The sequence below is a fragment of the Nomascus leucogenys genome, chromosome 8, assembly GCF_006542625.1.
Source record: "Nomascus leucogenys isolate Asia chromosome 8, Asia_NLE_v1, whole genome shotgun sequence".
Lineage (NCBI taxonomy): Eukaryota > Metazoa > Chordata > Mammalia > Primates > Hylobatidae > Nomascus > Nomascus leucogenys.
Window position 1 is genome coordinate 105,829,783 of NC_044388.1, and position 19,650 is coordinate 105,849,432.

The following is a 19,650-nucleotide window of genomic DNA, read 5'->3' on the forward strand; positions in this document are numbered from 1 at the left end:
TGACTTTCCATGGAGCTGGCGCTTTAGGGTGGGGTCTGTGGACAGGATTCAAAGTGTGTGAACCACCTCTCCCCACAACATCGCATGCAGACTTTTCTGCACGCCTGTGTTTTTCTAGGGAAGGGTTTGTAGAGTTCCTCAGAGTTCTCAAGGGGGGTTCATGATTAAAATGGGGAAGAACCACCAGGCCAGGCCTAGCCTTTATTTGGGACGAATAATAGTGGGGTTAGCAGTCATTTCTGGAGCACCACGTTAAGCATGTCCTTGGGAGAGCCCTGGGCCGCGCCATCCTCACTGAGCCACCTGAGAGGGAGGGAGAGATACTGTTTTGTCCCAATACAGATGGTGAAACCAAGAACCCAAGAGGAGAGACCTCTTGTCTGAGGACACACGGGGCAATTTTTCTCATTCTCAGATGCTGAGGGGAGGCAGGCGTTTGCTGTCTGGGTGGGCTGCTGGTAGCCCCCCTAACCCAATTGCTGGGTCGGGAATATTCTCTCCTGCATCGTCCCAGGAAACCCGGGAACAGAGATGGGAGCAGGAAGGAAGCGCATGTGTGTCTGCAGGCATCACATCTCAGCAGACAGAACTTGGGGTTCCACTGCCTTGCTGTGAGCGCATGGCCGAGTCACTGCCTCTCCAGGCCTCAGTTTTCCTATCAGCAAAATGAGGGGCCTTGACAGATGACCTCTAAGGTCCCTTCAGACCCTGAGTCCTCGAGACGACAAGAATGACAGGTTTGAGACCGCAGAGCTGTTGGCAGGTTTGTTGCAAAAGCAAGCCACACGAAGTCAGAAAGTCTTTGTGCTCGGGCCCCAGCCCTCACCCCAAGTTCCCAGCTGGCTCTGGGCTTTGGGAGGCCCAGGAGCTCTTAAATGGGAGAAAAAAACCCACCTTGGGCCCTGAGCAGAAAACTTCATCGTGGTCTGGAAACAGTTAATGGGGCAGCTTTCCTCCCGATACCAGCCCCTTATTAAAATGTAGGCTTTACAATAAACCTGGCATTTGTCCATCAACCTTAGATTAAAACCAGACGGGACAGACACGAACTGTCTCTTAGACCAAATTTCGAGCAGAGGGCTGCTCCCCTTCCTCCTGGGTGACTCCCTGCCTCCCACCAACCCCTCACCCCATTCCAGCAGGTGCCCCCACTCTCTGGAGCTTGGTTTTGGGGTCTCAGGAGTAGAGGAGAGACTGAGCTGGACTTAGGACCCCCGGCTCCTAGTGCAGAGGGAGGCAGCCAGGCACCAAAACCCAGGGCCACGCTGGAGAGCCAGGGCCTCGGAGCCACTCAGCTGCATCTGGCCTTGGCCCCCCTGGCCCTTTGATTGCCTGTGAACAGGAGGCAAATGGAGTTCAGTGGCTCGATCCCAGCCCACGGCAACCTCCGCCTCCCGGATTCAAGCGATTCTCCTGCCTCAGCCTCCCAAGTAGCTGGGATTCCAGGCAGGTGCCACCATACCTGGCTAATTTTTGTATTTTTAGTAGAGACAGGGTTTCACCATATTGGCCAGGCTGGTCTTGAACTCCTGACCTCAGGTGATCTGCCCGCCTCGGCCTCCCAAAGTTCTGGGGTTACAAGCGCAAGCCACTGTGCCTGGCCCTGGAGACCCCTTTTCTCAAGGATCCTGGGCTCAGAAGAACTTTTGGCTTCACCTGTCCCCAACTCTGACTCCCCCCTACCGTGAACCTGCTGCTGTGACAGCGCCGCATGGGGACATTCTGTGCGAGAACCACTCCTGGCTGGCCGCGGTGGCTCATGCCTGTAATCCCAGCACTTTGGGAGGCTGAGGCAGGTGGATCGCCTGAGGTCAGGAGTTCAAGAGCCACTCCTGCTGGCTCTCTCACTGAGGGTTCCCCAAAGACCCTAACCCAGAGGCCCCTGACCTCTTGGGGCCTCCCCGGCACCCCAGCCCACCCTCCTCACCCCCGTCACCCCGTCACCCCACTACCTGTGGCACCCCCAGAGACTCAGGAGATATCCTTTGCTTGCCATTCTCTCCAATCTCAATGCTTCTCTCGACACCACCTCCTTTTTCTGTGTGTTTTTAGAAATAATTTTATTTCGTATATTTCACATAGTGTACAATCACCCATTTAAAGTGCACAATCCAGGGCCGGATGTGGTGGCTCACACCTATAATCCCAGTGCTTTGGGAGGCCAAGGTAGGAGGCTCACTTGAGGCCATGAGTTTGAGACCAGGCTGGACAACATAGTGAGACTCCCATCTCTATACAAAAATTTTTTAAAAAATTAACTGATAGGCTGGGCATGGTGGCTCACACCTGTAATCCCAGCACTTTGGAAGATCAAGGCGGGCAGGTCATTTGAGGTCAGGAGTTCAAGACCAGCCTGGCCAACCTGGTAAAACCCTGTCTCTACTAAAAATACAGAAGTTAACCGGGCATGGTGGCATGTGCCTGTAATCCCAGCTACTCAGGAGGCTGAGGCAGGAAAATCGCTTGAACCTGGGAGGCGGATGTTGCAGTGGGCCGAGTTCACGCCACTGCACTCCAGCCTGGGCGACAGAGTGAAACTCCATCTCAAAAAAAAAAAAAAAAATTAATTGAGCATGGTGGCTCATGCCTGTAGTTCCAGCTACTGGGGAGGCTGAGGTGGGAGGATCACTGGAGCCTAGGAGTTTGAGGCTGCACTAAGCCATGATCGCAACACTGCACTCTAGCCTGAGTGCAGAGGAGGACCATCTCAAAAAATAAAATTAAATTAGAAAGATAAAATGTGCAGTCCAGTGAATTTTTAGTATATTCAGTTGTACAACCATCATCACAATATTAAAACATTTTCACACCCCCAAAAGAAGCCCTGCACTCTGTAACTGTCACTCTCCAGCATCCTCACTGCTGTCCCCCCAGCCCCAGCAGCTGCCAGTCTACTTCCCATCTCTATGGATTTGCCTATTCTGGACATTTCATATAAAAGAAATCATGCACTAGGGCCCGGCGTGGTGGCTCACGCCTATAATCCCAGCACTTTGGGAGGCACAGGCGGGCAGATCACTTGAGGTCAAGAGTTCCAGATTAGCCTGGCCAACATGGTGAAACCCCATCTCTACTAAAAATACAAAAATTAACCAGGCATGGTGGCGGGTGCCTGTAATCTCAGCTACTTGGGAGGCTGAGGCAGGAGAATTGCTTGAACCCAGGAGGCAGAGGTTGCAGTGAGCTGAGATGGCGCCACTGCACTCCAGCCTGGGCGACATAGTGATGGAGACTCTGTCTCAAAATAAATAAATAAATAAATAAAAGAAATCATGCACTGTATATTCCCTTCTGACTGGCTGCTTTGATTTAGCATCATGTTTTCAAGGTTAATCCACAGTTACCATCTCTAAGTGTTTCATTTATTTTTATTGCTGAGTACTATTCCATTGCATGAATGGACCACATTTTATTCATTCACCAGTTGAGGGACATGTGGGTTGCTTTCACTTTTTGGCTATTATAAATAATGCTGCTATGGCCGGGTGCGGTGGCTCACACGTGTAATCCCAGTACTTTGGGAGGCCAAGGCTGAGGTGGTGTGCGCCTGTAGTCCCAGCTACCAGGGAGGCTGAGGCAGGAGAATCGCTTGAACCCGGGAGGAGGAGGTTGCAGTGAGCCAAGATTGTGCCACTGCACTCCAGCCTGGGTGACAGAGGGAGACTGTGTCTCAAAAAAAAAAAAATGCTGCTATGGACATATGTCATTGTGTACAGGTTTTTGTGTGGACACATGTTTCATTTCTCCTGCGTCTGTACCTAAGAATTGCTGGGTCAGATGGTAAGTCTATGTTTCACCTTGTGAGCAACTCTCGGACTGTTTTCCACGGCAGCTGTACCTTGCATTCCCACCAGCAGTGTATGAGGGTTCTAGTTTCTCCACTTCCTGGCCAACACTTGGTGTTATCAGGCCACCTGCCCTGGCTCTGCCTACTGGAGTCTCGCTCTGTTGCCCGGGCTAGAGTGCCGTGCGTGATCTCGGCTCACTGCAACCTCCACCTCCCAGGTTCAAGCCATTCTCCTGCCTCAGCCTCCCGAATAACTGGGATTTCAGGTGCCTGCCACCACGCCTGGCTAATTTTTGTATTTTCAGTAGAGACGGAGTTTCACCATGTTGGTCAGGCTGGTCTCGAACTCCTGACCTCAAGCAATCCACCTGCCTTGGCCTCCAAAAGTGCTGGGCTTACAGGCCTGAGCCACCAAGCGCGGCCGTTATCTGTCTTTTGATTCTAACCATCCTAGTGTGTGTGAAGTCCATCTCATCATGGTTTTGATTTGCATTTCCCTGCTGGCTGATGATCTTGAGCATCTTTGTGTCTATTGGTCATTTGTGTATTTTCTTTAGAGAAATGTCTATTCAAATCCTTCACTCTTTTAAATTGGGGTATTTGTCTTTTTATTGAGCTGTAAGGGTTCTTTATATTTTCTAAACGTAAGTCCCTTACCAAGTATGGAATCTGTAAATAATTTTTCTATTCTGCGGGTTGTCTTTTCAGTTTCTTAATGGTTATAACAGTTACAAAACTGGTTAGTTTTCATGAAGTTCCATTTATCTTTTCTTCTTTAGTTGCTTGTGTTTTTGGTGTCACATCTAACAGCCATCGTCTGGCCCTTTTGAAGATAAAGCGACCTGGCTTTGGAAGTTAAGACTTCAGATCCTTTTCTGGAGTGAGCTGCTCCTTCATTTACGTAGTCATTCATTCAGAAATATTTTTGAAACCAAACTTCTTGCCTGGTCCTGGATACAGCATTGACAAGGAAAACCCAGTCCCTGCCCGTCTGGATCTTAGAGTCAAATGTGGGATAGACAGGCATGAAGCAGATAACCAAAACATGTCATTTCTCTGTTTTAGTTAATTACAGATGTGCAGGAGAGGGAGAAGGCCTAGGAGTCCATAACAAGGAGACCTGTGCTTGTCTGGGAGCCGGGAAGGCCTCTCAGGGCTGGGCACGTAGGCTGAAATCTAGGGCTGGGTCAGCTTTAGCCAGTGCGGTGGGGCTGGGGGAAGGGTGCCCTAGCTAGAGGGAACAGCAGATACCAAGGCCCAGAGGTGGGAAGGTGCTCGTGCTCCCTTCCAGGGGCAGCTCCTGCTGGGTCACTGGCCCCTCCACTTTCTTGTGGGTCTGGTGGCCCCATGGAAATGTGTGCATGTCATGTATTTAGGGGTGAGGCTCCTGACCCCAGAGAGACCCAGATACACTGCAACCGCCTCCAAGCAAGGCTCTGCTGAGGTTTGTGGGGGACATGAGGGAACCTTCTCCAGCCTCCTCCAAACTCCAGGGTCATCCTGAGCCTGCGGAGGCCACACTAGCCACCGGCCCTCAGGGCTGGGAGCAGATCAGAGCACAGCAGTCCCAGGTTGGGTGGCCCATGTCTCTCGCTCTTGTGTGCTGTGCCGAGGCCTGGGGAAGCCATGGGATGGGGCCCCTTGGGGACCTGTCTGACGCCTCGGGCCCCACTGCAGCTTCCATCATCACCTTCCTTCCCGGGATGTGTTTCTCCTTCTCCAGGCTGGTAGCTATAAAAATGTGTCAGCGTCACGGGTTTTTGTTCAAAATTAATGAGGTGAAACATTCTTAAAAGTGTGGCAGGGCAGTGGCTGGTGGCGGCCAGCCTCTCCCAGCCCCTTCCTCACTCGGAGGACGTGTCCACACCAGGCCTCCATGGCTCCAAGGGAGGAACTTAGACCCCTGCACAGGAGGGCGGGCTCTGCGGGCTCACCCGGCCCTTCCCCTGCCTCCTCCTTCACTCAACACTCAGCACTCAACGCAGATTGATGAGAGGTTCCCTGTGCCAGCCCCTGTGATGCATTCCAAGGAGACAGAAAACAGTAAGTCCCAGCCCCTACTGGACCGATGACCCACACTTACCCTACAGTGTGACAGAGCCACAAGGGGAGAGGCACAGGGCTTTTTGGGAGCTTAAGCCTGTGGGTCCAGGATGGCTTCTTGGAGGAGGAGGCATCTCTGCTGAGACCTGAAAGTGAGCAAGAGAGGGAGGATACGTTGCCAGCTCAGGCAGGGGTCCATGGTGAGAGGGCGTGGTGTGTGTGATGCGAGCAGTGACCCCAAAGAGGCAGGGACCTGGAACAGTGGCTGGGCAGCCCTGAGGCCACCTGCCCTGGCTCTGCCTGCTGGAGTGGCCTTGGTGGCCCCATCCAGCAATGGTCCAGGGAGGTGAAGATGGACATGTGCCTTGTAACTGGCACCAGAGGACCCAAGACCCTCCTTTGTGCCTTACCCCTGGTCCCTGAATTTCTGGGGCTGAGGCCAGCTTGGCCTGATTGAAAGCCAGTTTGGCCGGGCACAGTGGCTCACACTTGTAATCCCAGCACTTTGAGAGGCCGAAGGTGGGTGGACCACAAGGTCAAGAGATCAAGACCATCCTGGCCAACATGGTGAAACCCCGTCTCTACTAAAAATACAAAAAATTAGCCGGGCGTGGTGGCAGGCGCTTGTAGTCCCAACTACTTGGGAGGCTGAGGCAGGAGAATCGCTTGAACCTGGGAGGCAGAGGTTGCAGTGAGCAGAGATGGCGCCACTGCACTCCAGCCTGACAACAGAGCGAGACTCCATCTCCAAAAAACAAAACAAAACAAAACAAAACAAAAGTCAGCTCTTGGGACCCTTGGTCGGGGTGCTGGCTGGGGCAGGGCTGCACTCCTGGGGTTGAACAGCCTAGAAGCCCCGGGATCCTTCTCCAGAAGGCCCCAGGGACCATGTTTCTTCTCTATCCTCCCTTCTCCGCTTCCTTCTTTTCTGTCTTCACATGTTGTTGGGCCTTTTCTGTGCCCGGCCTGACTGTGGCCCACCCTCACAGGGCTTGGGGCTGGGCCTGCATGCATCCCTAATCCTCGCTGCCCTGCTGACTGTGTGCCTGAAGCCACGTGCTGCAGCCCCAAGAATGTTTCTGTTGCCTTCAGCCTCCCTCCTTTTGGTTGTTCCATACACCCTTAAGCCACCAGGGAGACCCCCAGAATCTCAGCACCGCGAGGATCTTGGGCAGGGACTCCTGGGGCTGGCTGCCCCGTGCCGAGGTGACTCAGGCAGCAGTGTGGGGAAGTGGCTACGACCCCGAGCCGTGTGCTGCTCTCTGAGTTCCAATCCCAGCTCTGGTCTTTCCTGGCCATGTGGCATCAGCATGTCATTTAACTCTCTGTTCCTCAGTTTCCTGCTACGTAAAATTGAACTAGGAGCCAGCCGTGTCGGGTTGTTATGACGGTTAAATGAGGTAGTCCCTGTTATTCCCATTTTTCAGGTGAGATTCTCTTTTTTTTTTTTTTGAGACAGTCTTGCTTCGTTGCCCAGGCTGGAGTGCAGTGACACGATCTCAGCTCACTGCAACCTCTGTCTCCTGGGTTTAAGCAATTCTCATGCCCCAGCCTCCCAAGTACCTGGGATTACAGGCACACACCACCACACCCGGTTATTTTTATTTTCATTGATCTCGGCTCACTGCAAGCTCCACCTCCCGGGTTCATGCCATTCTCCTGCCTCAGCCTCTCCGAGTAGCTGGGACTACAGGCGCCTGCCACCACGCCCGGCTAATTTTTTGTATTTTTAGTAGAGACGGGGTTTCACCATGGTCTCGATCTCCTGACCTCGTGATCCGCCCGCCTCGGCCTCCCAAAGTGCTGGGATTACAAGCGTGAGCCACCGCGCCCGGCCTCACACCCGGTTAATTTTTTTGTACTTTTAGTAGAGACGGGGGTTTCAACATGTTGGCCAAGGCTGGTCTCAAACTCCTGACCTCAGGCATTCCACTCACCTCGGCCTCCCAAAGTGCTAGGATTACAGGCATGAGCCACGGCACCCGGCCTCAGGTGATTCTTGAGGCTGGGAGTGGTTAAAGGTTCACCCATGGCACTCTGCTAGTGAGGCGGACCGGCCTGAGAGCCAGACCCGGACGGGCCACCTCCTTAACCACTAGGCGGTACTGCCTTCCATTCCTTACTGGGAGAGGTGAGAATCCTCCCTCAAGCCTCCCTCAGGGCCACTTGTGTCCTTGCTGATGCTGCCAGGCAGCGGCTAAGGATGTGGTTTCAGAGTTCATGTCTGAGCCCTTCTCCCAGGGGCCCTTCAAAGGAACCCAAATCTCTACCAAGAAATCTCAGGGGAAAACCGAAGCCTCCACGGCCTCTCCACCCTACCCCACCTCCACTTCCTGCCTAAGACGTTCCAGGCTGTAAATATTTCTCCAGCTCCGAGGCTCCTCTGAGAAGGCCCAGTGTTAATTTGTTAAATCCACATCGAGGTCCCAAGGACCCGTTGTTTGTTTTTGCGATCCTGTTGGCAGAGATCACGTTGGGGGTGGTGAGGAGGGCTGCTTATTTGCTCTGAATAAATGCTAATTAATAAAAGTTATTTATTTGGGTTGGAGCTCACCTCAGCCCTGGGGTCAGGCGCAAACTGACTATTTGAAGCAAAAACAGTGTATCTCTCAACAGCTTGAGAAAGGCAGGAACGAAGAGGCTGAGTTTATTTGTCTTAGGAAGAATTTGCAGTTAATTCCCTCCAGACTATTTAGACCCTTAAATTACACGGAATAAGAAAAACCGTGGGCACAGGGGAGGGCGGTGGGAACACTTGATCATTTGGCTGAGAGCAGAGTTTTTAAATGTCTTTGGCCCCCAGTCAGCCAAATAAATGGTACGTGTGAAATAATTTAATGGCAGAAAACCGTGCACCAGTCATTTTTTCATTGTAATGTAATCAGGGACGATGTCATTTTGGTTTTAAGGAGGAGAGAGTGCGAGACAGGCCTCCCCCATCTGAGCTCGTTTCTCTCCTCCTGGATCCAGGCCCCCACAAAAGCAACTAAACAGCCTGGTCAAAGGGAGGCGGTTTCATGCTTTGTTTCAGTCTCAGGGAAAAGCAGAACTTTTCCTGAACAAAAAGAGACTCTGAGCACAGCCCTCCTTGGAGAGTGCAGACCCAGGGCTTGCTGGCTGGAGGAGAGGGGCCCTGTGAAAAGGCGGGGACCCTACGCCAATGGCCTGAGGCTTAGAGAGTATTTATTTTATTTATTTCCTAAATGCTTTAAGCCCAAGCACGGAGTCCCCAGAGGAACACACACGCCCACCGCGATGCATTTCTCAGGAGGTGATTCAGGAACTTAGGGCAACAAATATCCGGCACATCCGCTCGGAGGCGGAGGCCAGCACCGAAGTCCAGAGCTGTGGGTTTGAGTTCTGGTCCCTGGGGAGGTGATGCCTGGGTCCTTCTCCCCGTCCGCGTTCCTTCCCAGCGTCAGCCCACGGCAGGGGTGCAGCCCCATCTTTCTGCTGTAGGCTGGGCTACAGGGACGAAAGGGCCAGGGAGAAAGGTCCTTGTCTTCTCATACAAAGCTGGCTGCACAAAAGCAATCATGTTAAGTGGAGTGAATATTTATTGAGCAATTGCTATGTCCTTGGCACTGAGCTACACTCAACTCCTCACAGCAGCTTGGTGTGTCCTTCAGCAAGGTGCTGTCCCACACCCTCCCAGGGGTGAGGGCTTCCTTTAGGACGAAGAGGTGATGTGAGGCTGGAGGCCTCCCACCATGGCATCTCCTAACCCCGCCCACCCATGGGTTCAGAGTGCTAGGACCACGTGTGTGTGACAGGCCCGCTACGCTGCTGAGCCTGGGACCGAGGTAGAAGAGGGAGGAGACCCCATGAGAAGGGTTCGCAGCCTTCGCTTGGCCAAGCCTCCCAGCAGACATCGATTTATTTATTTATTTATTTATTTATTTATTTATTTATTTATTTTTTAGACGGAATTTCACTCTTGTTGCCCAGACTGGAGTGCAGTGGCGTGATCTCAGCTCACTGCAACCTCCGCCTCCCGGGTTCAAGTGATTCTCCTGCCTCGGCCTCTTGAGTAGCTGGAATTACAGGTGCCAGCCACCATGCCTGGCTAATTTATTTATTTATTTATTTTGTATTTTTAGTAGAGATGGGGTTTCACCATGTTGGCCAGGCTAGTCCTGTACTCCTGACCTCAGGTGTTCCACCTGCCTCGGCCTCCCAAAGTGCTGGGATTATAGGCATGAGCCACTGCACCTGGCCAACAGACATCGCTTTCAATCCCAGATGTACGACCTTGGGCAAGACACTCTCACAGCTTCAGTGTCCCTGTGTGTAAAATGATTCAGTTGGTGGCTCATGCCTGTAACACCAGCAGTTTGGGAGGCCAAGGCCGTTGGATCACCTGAGGTCAGGAGTTCGAGACCAGCCTGGCCAACATGGTGAAACCTCATCTCTACTAAAAATACAAAAAAAAATTAGCCAGGCATGTGGTGGACACCTGTAATCCCAGCTACTCGAGAAGCTGAGGTAGGAGAATCGCTTGAACCCAGGAGCCGGAGGTTGCAGTGAGCCCAGATCCTGCCACTGCACTCCAGCCTATAATCCCAGCTGCTCTGGAGGCTGAGGTAAGAGAATCGCTTAAACCCAGGAGGCAGAGGTTGCAGCGAGCCGAGATTGTGCCACTGCACTCCAGCCTGGGGGACAGAGCGAGATTCTGTCTCAAAAAAAAAGAAAAAAGTAATAAAATAAAATAAAATAAAATGGCACAGTGCCTCCTAGGGTGGATGCAGGGGACGGTGGGTGGCCACACGTGGAGCACTTGGCACTGCTCCTGGCCCAACTGGCTCTGGCTGAGCGCATCCCATCCCAGCTGCCTTGGCACGACCCTGGGCAAAGCTGACTTAGGAAGCAGTGAGGACGCCAGCCAGTGTTGGGGCGGTCTGGGGCTGGCTGGGGTGGGGGTAAATGCCTTTGCGTGAGGGTTTTGGCTCCACATCGCCACACAGCTTAACTGGCATGAAAGTGGAGCTGTTTCTTCGGGCGCTCGCTCGGCGAGGCGAAGGCTGCAAAATGGTTTTCATTTAAACACCCCCAGGTTTGAATTGCTCAGAAACTTCCCGAAAATGTCTCCTTTTTTGGCTGAAATGCCTCCTGTGTTGGGTGTGTGCCCAAGAGGAACTGCCTGAAAGGGGGTGGAAATGACCCCTGCAATGACTGGCTTTCCAGAAACTTCCATCCCAGTTTTCAGGCTATTGATCACCACCCAGTTTTCAGCGCAAGGGCTCTTGTTTCGGTATAAAGTTTCTTCCTCATCGAGGTGGTGGGGGTGGAAAGACACTCACAGGCAGCAGACATTCTCATCCATCCTCGCCTTTGCTTGAGGAGTGAAGAGTGAAGCGGTCCCGGCAATGAGACCAGCTCGCACAGGGCCACCACGTGCTCCCTCCCCACTGCCCCCGAGCCCCTGCCTGATCCTGTATGTTTGCAAGTATTTCCCAAAGGGGGAAACTTCTGAACATAACCTCCTAGTCATCCCTCTAAACCAGGGTTTCTCAACCTCAGTGCTATTGACATTTTGGACAGGGTAATTCATTGACGTGGGGGCCTGTCCTGTGTATTGGAAGATATTTAGCAAGGCCAGGCATAGTGGCTCAGGCCTGTAATCCCAGTACTTTGGAAGGCTGAGGCAGGAGAATTGAGGTCAGGAGTTTAAGACCAGCCTTGGCAACATAGTAAGACCTCATCTCTACATTAAAATAAAAATTAGCTGGGCATGGTGGCAGGCACCTGTAGTCCCAGCTACTTGGGAGGCTGAGGTGGGGAAATTGCTTGAGCCCAGGAGGTCGAGGCCGAAGTGTGTTACTATTGTGCCACTGCACTCCAGCTCGGGCAACAGAGTGAGACCCTGTCTCAAAAAAATAAAAAAGATATTTAGCAGCATTCCTGGCCTCTTTACCATTAGATCGTAGTAGCACCCCTTCCCCAGTCCTAACGATCAAAAATGTCTCATAGGGGCAAAATTGCCCTCGGTTGAGAAGCAGTGGTCCAAACTCAGCTTCAGGGTCATCTTTGTCACACACACACACACATATACACACTCATTTACAGTCTCATGGAACAATTTAACCTTACATCAAATCAGTAGGTTGCTCAAGAGTCAGCCTTCCTAACCTGGGAACTGATTAAAAGCAGATATTCAGCAGTACCCATCACTGGGCCTGGCATGTTCTAGAAGCTCAGTAACAGTTCACTGAACAAATGCCCAGTACTGTGCAAAGAACATCGGGTATAAAATGGGAGCATGTGCCGGGCGCGGTGGCTCACGCTTGTAATCCCAGCACTTTGGGAGGCCGAGGCGGGCGGATCACGAGGTCAGGAGATCGAGACCACGGTGAAACCCCATCTCTACTAAAAAAAATACAAAAAATTAGCCGGGCGTGGTGGCGGGCGCCTGTAGTCCCAGCTACTCGGAGAGGCTGAGGCAGGAGAATGGCATGAACCCGGGAGGCGGAGCTTGCAGTGAGCCGAGATTGCGCCACTGCACTCCAGCCTGGGAGACAGAGCGAGACTCCGTCTCAAAAAAAAAAAAAAATGGGAGCATGTAACTGGGGAAACAAAAATATAAGGTATGGACTAAAATCCAAAGCTCTTCTGTTGGCCGAACTGTAGGCAAAACACGTCGCCCCAAACCTGGCCCGTGGGAACGCAAAACAAGACCAGTTATACGGGGGAGTTTGGCCACATCTAGCATTCACTCATTGGCCTAGAAATTCCACTTCTAGAAATCTGTCCTAAATACGCACTGGCAAAAATAGAAAATCATATCTGCATGAGGTTATGCATTGTGGCATTCTTCTAGTTCCAAGAGATTGGAAACCCTCCAGATGCCCATCAATAGGGCTCTGGTTGAATAAACACAGCAGAGTCGCACAGCAGACTGCTATGCAGCTGTGAAAAGGAACATGAAGGGCTCCGGTGTGCTGAATGGGGGAATCCCTGGGAAATATCGTTAGGTGGGGCAAAAAGTGAACAGTACATGCTATGCTTTCTTTCTTTATTTTTATTTTTATTTTTATTTTTTTGAGACAGAGTCTCACTCTGTCGCCCAGGCTGGAGTGCAGTGGTACGATATCGGCTCATAGCAACCTCCACCCCACAGGTTCAAGTGATTCTCCTGCCTCAGCCTCCAGAGTAGCTGGGATTACAGGCATACACCACCACACTTGGCTAATTTTTGTATTTTTAGTAGAGACTGTTTTGCCATGTTGCCCAGGCTGGTCTTGAACCCCTGACCTCAGGTGATCCACCTGCCTCGGCCTCCCAAAGTGCTGGGATTACAGGCATGAACCACTGTGCCCGGCTGCTATGCTTTCTTTTGATAGAAGAAAGGAAGAAAATATTACACATATTTTGTTATATTTGCAAAAAGCAATGCTGGAGGGATAAAGGAAAAACTAACTCTTAAAATGGTTCCTGAAGGTAGAGGAGAGGGAACAAGAGGGAAAATACATTTTGGAAAAACAATCACAACAAAGATGGTTCCAAGCAAGGCATGTTGGTGGGCGCCTGTAATACCAGCTACTGGAGAGGCTGAGGCATGAGAATCACTTGAACCCGGGAGGCAGAGGTTGCAGTGAGCCAAGATCATGCCACTGTACTCCAGCCTGGAGGACAGAACAAGACTCCGCCTCAAAAAAAAAAAAAAAAAAAAAAAAACAAAGAAAAAAGAAAGAAAATGTGGGGAGTGGGATAGGGGAGGGGAGAGTATTTTGTTTTACTTTATACCCATCTGTGTTGTTTGAATCTGTTACTGTGACAAGCCGTGTGATTACTTGGTTATTAAAATACACATTTTTAATGAGAAAAAATCAGATACAAAAGAAGTGCCGAACCGGCAGCATTGTTGATTCTAAGTGCTGGAGGGAAGGGGGTTCGGTTCCATGTGGACTCAGGTGATCAGGGAGGGCCCCCTGGAGGAGTGGACAATGGGCTGGGCCCTAGAGGATGAAGGGTCAGAGGTTTGGCCCCTGGATAAAGTTTAAATGCGGAAATAGTAACTGGACGCCCCCGCCCCATCTCCCAAGGTACAGGCTGGGCCCAGAGGTTGCCATTCCAGGACCTCCCCAGGGTTCTGCTGGGCCCTCCTTACCAGGGCTGCTAGTTCTGTACCACAGGCCAGCACCACCCTCGGTCAGGTCCCCTGCTGGGATCCTCCACCGCCCCTGCTGGGCCTTGGCTGGACACCCTCCCTCACTCTCTGGCTGACTGGAGAACTCTTGGGGATCCTTCAAACCCTTTGCAAGCTCCACCTCTCCTGAAGGGCCTTCCCGGCCAGCTCCTCATCCCCACCAGAGCTGAGCACCCACACCTGCCCCAGACCCACCCACGGCCCCACCAAAGCTTATTCGCGGCCTGCCTCCCCTGCCGATGGATCTCTCTGGTTCGTCTCTCCCCGGTTCGTCTCTCCCCAGCCCCCAGCACAGCCTCTGGCTTAGTAGGCCCTCTGGAAAGGAAGGCTGCTCTCAACAGCTGCCTGATTGGCTAAAAAGGAGAGGATGAGGACTCTCGTACCCGATTGGTGGGTTCAGACCCCTCCCTCAACAATGACTCCACTGGGCTCTTGAACTTGGGCCCGAGACCGTAGCCTCCCTGACTCTTCCTCCTCAGGAGTGATGAGGATCGCGACATCTGTCTTTAGGGCTCCTGGGAGCTTCCTAGAATCTGTGGGTCCTGAGCCTTGACTCCCACTGCTCTTTGTGACATATTAATTATTATTATTTCATGTTAGCAACAGGTGTCCATGCAGAACGTGCCATGCCCCACAGCCTGGGCTGGGTGCTGGGGACACTCAGGTGTCTCCTGGGCCCTCCTTGAGCAGGTCACTTGTCCCTGGTGGAAGGAACACCTGTCCCCAGGGTTCTTGCCGTGGTCCCATCTCAGTTGGCTCAGACTGGGGTTTCCACAGGGCAGGGGTGTGGCTGCTTTTGTTCACCGTTATCTCCCCGAAGTCTAGCACTGGGCCTGCCACACAGGTGTTCAGTAAATACGTGTTGAAGAGTGAATGGATGGGTGGATGCCAGAAGGAAGGAATGAGGGAGTGAATTAAAGGGACGCATTCCTGGCGGCGGCACTAAAGCACTCAGAGCAAACTGCGGAGTTGGGGGCTGAACCGTGGCGGTAGCCACTGGCCGCCCTGCTGACCATCCCCCACCACCACCTCCGCAGGTGAGTGTCCCAGCCCGGGGCGCGGTAGCGCCGCCAAGCGGAAGAAGAAGCAGCGGCGGAACCGCACCACGTTCAACAGCAGCCAACTGCAGGCGCTGGAGCGCGTGTTCGAGCGCACGCACTACCCTGACGCCTTTGTGCGCGAGGAGCTTGCCCGGCGCGTCAATCTCAGCGAGGCGCGCGTCCAGGTGAGCCCTCAGTCCCGGGCCTCCCGTGGGAGCGTGCGCCTGGGAGCGCACAGCCACTGTTCACCCGGGATTACACAATTGCCCAGGAGGGGTGTTTAAGAGCAGGAGCATCTGAGGCCAGGAGGACGGGGGTTCAGATCCCAGCCCTGCCACTTACTGGCTGTGTGACCTTGAGCAAGTAACTTAAGCTCTCTGTGCACCTGCCTACCTGGAAAATAAGGATCACGTAGGTCTTTGCTATAGGGGTCCTTCGAGAATTAGAGTTAAAATTTTCATAAAGCGGCCAGGCACAGTGGCTCATGCCTGTAATCCCAGCACTTTGGGAGGCCAAGGTGGGTGGATCACTTGAGGCTAGGAGTTTGAGACCCGCTTGGCCAACATGATGAAACCCCATCTCTACTAAAAGTACAAAAATTATCTGGGCATGCTGGCGCACGCCTGTAATCCCAGCTACTTGGGTGGCTGAGGCAGGAGAATCGCTTGAACTCGGGAGGTAGAGGTTGCAGTAAGCCGAGATTGCGCCACTGCACTCCAGCCTGGGTGACAGAGACCCTGTCTCAATAAATAAATAAACAAACAAAAAAAAATAAGTTTTCGTAAGGCGCTTAGAACAATGCCTGGCACAAACGCTTCTGATAAAGAAGTCTTTTTCCAGTTTCAAGTTCTTTCTCTGTGCCAGCACTGAGCCGAGTGCTCAGCAAGCACCCCTCCCCCGAGTGCTCAGCAAGCACCTCGCTCCCAGTGGCCGAGTGCCCCTCCATTTGTTCCTTCATTCATTGGTGTTCTCATTCTCCAACACATACCCAGTAGCAGGCGTTATTTGTCATCCCCATTCTACAGATGAAAAAAACTGAGGTTCAGAGAGGTGACACTGCCAGCCCAGGCACACACCCAGGTCCAAAAGGACTTGGGTCCCCCCTGCCCATGCTGCACCCTGCTCACCCTCCCACCCACAGGTCTGGTTTCAGAACCGCCGCGCCAAGTTCCGCAGGAACGAAAGGGCCATGCTGGCCAGCCGCTCCGCCTCGCTGCTCAAGTCCTACAGCCAGGAGGCCGCCATCGAGCAGCCCGTGGCTCCCCGGCCCACCGCCCTGAGTCCAGATTATCTCTCCTGGACAGCCTCGTCCCCCTACAGGTGAGAGCGGGAACACCTTTGGGCCGGGAGGGGGCAGCTTGGGGAATCCCAGAGAGGCTTTTCCGGCCTGGACTCCTCTGAGGGTCTGGAGAGAGCTTGAATGGTGTCCATGCGCCCCTGGGATCTGGGGTACACCAAGTGATGTGTGGTGAGTGTGCCTGTGAGTGGGTGTTCACAAGCACCTGCACGCACATGTTATAAGAGTTTGCATGTGTGTGTGTCAACGTACATGTGCCCACACATGACTGTGAGTGTGCATGCACGTGCCTGCATATGCAAAGGAGCGTGCAAGCATGTGTGTCCACAGGAGCGTGTGTGCGTGCGTGAGTGCCTGAAGCCAGGAGAAAACAGGCCTATCTGGAGGGGGAGCAAAGTACAGGCATCACCCTGAGGGAGCAGAAAACCTGCAGGAAGATTCCTAGGCTGTCACGGGGGCCCCAGCGCCCTGTATCCACCCTCCAGGCGAGAAACTGAGGCTGAGAGGGCTGAGGAAATGGTCTCCCTGGCCTGTGGGCATGGCTGGGGCCCAGAGCCAAGTTCTGGGGCAGTTTTGTCTGGATCAAAGCTGGAAAGACTCTGACGTGGTCGGCAGGAGGTGCTCGAGAGTCGGGTCACCATACCCCACAGCTCCAGAGGCACCGTCTGCTCCTTGGGCTGTGACGGTGGCTCTGCTGGAGCCATGGTCATGTGGGGGAACAGGGATTTCGTGGGTCCGCTTCAGGGATCTTAGTCCTCACCACCCTCCTAACTTCCCTCCCTATTCATCGTTTCATGGGGCAGGAAAACCAAGGGGCATCCTTATTTATGTATTTATTTTTGAGACAGAGTCTCGCTCTGTCACCCAGGCTGGAGTGCAGTGGTGCAATCTCGGCTCACTGCAACCTCTGCCTCCCAGGCTCAAGCAATTCTCCTGCCTCAGCCTCTTGGGTAGCTGGGATTACAAACACCCATCACCATGCCCAGCTAATTGTTTGTATTTTTAGTAGAGACAGGGTTTCAACATGTTGTCCAGGCTGGTCTCGAACTCCTGATCTCAGGTGATCCGTCCACCTCGGCCTCCCAAAGTGTTGGGATTACAGGCATGAGACACCATGCTTGGCCCCAAGGGGCATCCTTAAATCCAGATGCCTGTTCATTCTGCCTCCATCCTGCTGTGAGCCAGGCCCAGGGTACGCATGGAGGGCGGCATGGACCCACCCAGACCCTGCTGTCAGGAAGCTCGTGGTTCATATGGAGGCTCCTGTGTCCCAGCACTGAGCTGGGGGGACTTCTGACTCCTGCCCAAACCCTACAGCTCCAAACCACCCCCAATCCTGGGTGAAGGCTGCCCAGGAGAGCAAGCTAAGTAGGGAAGTGGCAGGACCAGAGGCTGGGGTCAAGCACTGACACCCAGAAGTCACCCGTACCCATGTGACCTGTGTCTCATGTCGCCCCCAGCACAGTGCCACCCTACAGCCCTGGGAGCTCAGGCCCCGCAACCCCAGGGGTCAACATGGCCAACAGCATCGCCAGCCTCCGTCTCAAGGCCAAGGAGTTCAGCCTGCACCACAGCCAGGTGCCTACGGTGAACTGACGTGCAGTCCCACCAGGACCCAGCCGCCTCCCTGGGTGGACAGCAATAGAAAAGGGGGCAGACGCCCAGGAAGTGACCTTCTCCTGGATGGGCTCTCCTGGCCCGTCTCTCCAGCCTGGACTCCCGAGCCAGCGAGACTGCTGAGGCCCCCACAGCCGGGCCCAGCTCTTCTGTCCTCGGCCACCAGAGACTGCAGCCCACAACCCTTGGAGAGGTTGGGTCGGAAGGTGGAAGAGCCTGCCAAGGACCTCATTTAGTTTGTGTATTAAAACCAAAAAGCTTTTGTCTTTAAGAAATAAAACCAATTTTTTTAAGCCCCAAAAGGTTGCAGGAAGGTGGGTGAGGGCCACAAACAATGTTGGTGGCTGAGATGAGAGCTGGGACCCCACAGGGCTGAATGGCCTTCCTGGGCCCTTTTCTGGCCTGCAGCAGGCATGGAGACTGCCCCGGCCTGGCTCAGACCAGCAGCCATGGGAGGCCCACTGCCCTCATATTTGTTCTGTTCCCAGGAATGAAGTCCTCGGTCACCCTGCAGGGCCCCTAGAAGTGGGGGCTGGGGGGTGGGGGGTGGGAGAGGAGGACAGAAACACACCCTAGACCCCATCTCCCATCTTGAACCCCAAGGGGACACCCAGATGTTTGGGCAGAGCCTTGCTGTGTGACCCTGGGCAGGGATCGTCTCCCCGTCCTATTGCAGGGCAGGATGGGTGATCATGGATTCCTAGACTGGCCAGAGGGTGTGTGGGACAGATGCAAGGACATTCAGTCCCTTGCTTCTGGGCACACAGAAGGCGTGGGATCTCTCCGGCCATTTAACCATGAAGGGGCTGAGGAAATGGCCCAGAAAACAGGTGCAGACTGTAGGTCCCAGCCAGGCTCCCAGGACAGTGGTGTGCTCCATGACAGTTGAGGCCAGCAGAAGACCCAAGTCCCTCAACCCACCCATCTGCAGCCAGTAACTGAGGGTGCCACCAGCCAGTGACACCACTTACGAGGGGTCTGCCGAAAACAGGGTGAGGGATGGTCTGAGGCCAGCCCCTCTGCCTGTCCCCACGCCCACCAGGGAAGTCAGGAGAGCCTTTCTGCTCAAAGTCACCCCACTCCAGCCCCCGGGAGGTAGGACAACACTCCCCCATCCCAGAGGGCACAAAGACGGCCAGCCCTGGGCAGCGGTGGGAGGGAACCCTGGCCCTTGGGGTGGCTGGGTGGCAGGTGGCACAGCAAGGAATCTCGACGGAGTCAATGAGCTGGGCCAATTCAGTATCCTGCCCTGCCCACGTAGCATCACTGTGCCCCTAAAGCGCCAGCCATGGGGCTCCACACATGAGTAGCCTGCACGGGGACATCCTACTTTTTTTATTTATTTATCTATCTATTTTATTTTTTTGAGACGGAGTGTTGCTCTGTCGCCCAGGCTAGAGTACAGCAGCACGATCTCAGCTCACTGCAACCTCTGCCTCCAGGGGTTCAAGCAATTATCCTGCCTCAGCCTCCCAAGTGGCTGGGATTACAGGCGTCCACCACTACGCCCAGCTAATTCTTTGTATTTTTAGTAGAGATAGGGTGTCGCCATGTTGGCCAGGCTGGTCTCGAACTCCTGACCTCAGGTGATCCACCCACCTCAGCCTCCTGAAGTGCTAGGATTACAGGCGTGAGCCACCGTGCCTGGCCCCCACTTTAGTTAGAAGGTACAGCAGCTACACTTGTGAGTAAAGTGAGAACCGTCTCCCACCTGCCCCCA

General features: G+C 53.5%; 1 protein-coding gene across 1 annotated transcript in view; it reads left to right on the forward strand.

Moving 5' to 3' along the window:
- The window catches only part of PRRX2 (paired related homeobox 2), a 56,316-nt gene extending 38,084 nt beyond the window's left edge, over positions 1-18,232 (forward strand). The window contains exons 2-4 of the mRNA XM_030816480.1: positions 15,014-15,201; positions 16,158-16,336; positions 17,774-18,232. Coding sequence (XP_030672340.1) covers positions 15,014-15,201; positions 16,158-16,336; positions 17,774-17,909 — 503 coding nt within the window. The 3' untranslated portion in view covers positions 17,910-18,232. The remainder of the gene's footprint in view (positions 1-15,013; positions 15,202-16,157; positions 16,337-17,773) is intronic.
- The last annotated feature ends 1,418 nt before the right edge of the window (positions 18,233-19,650 follow it).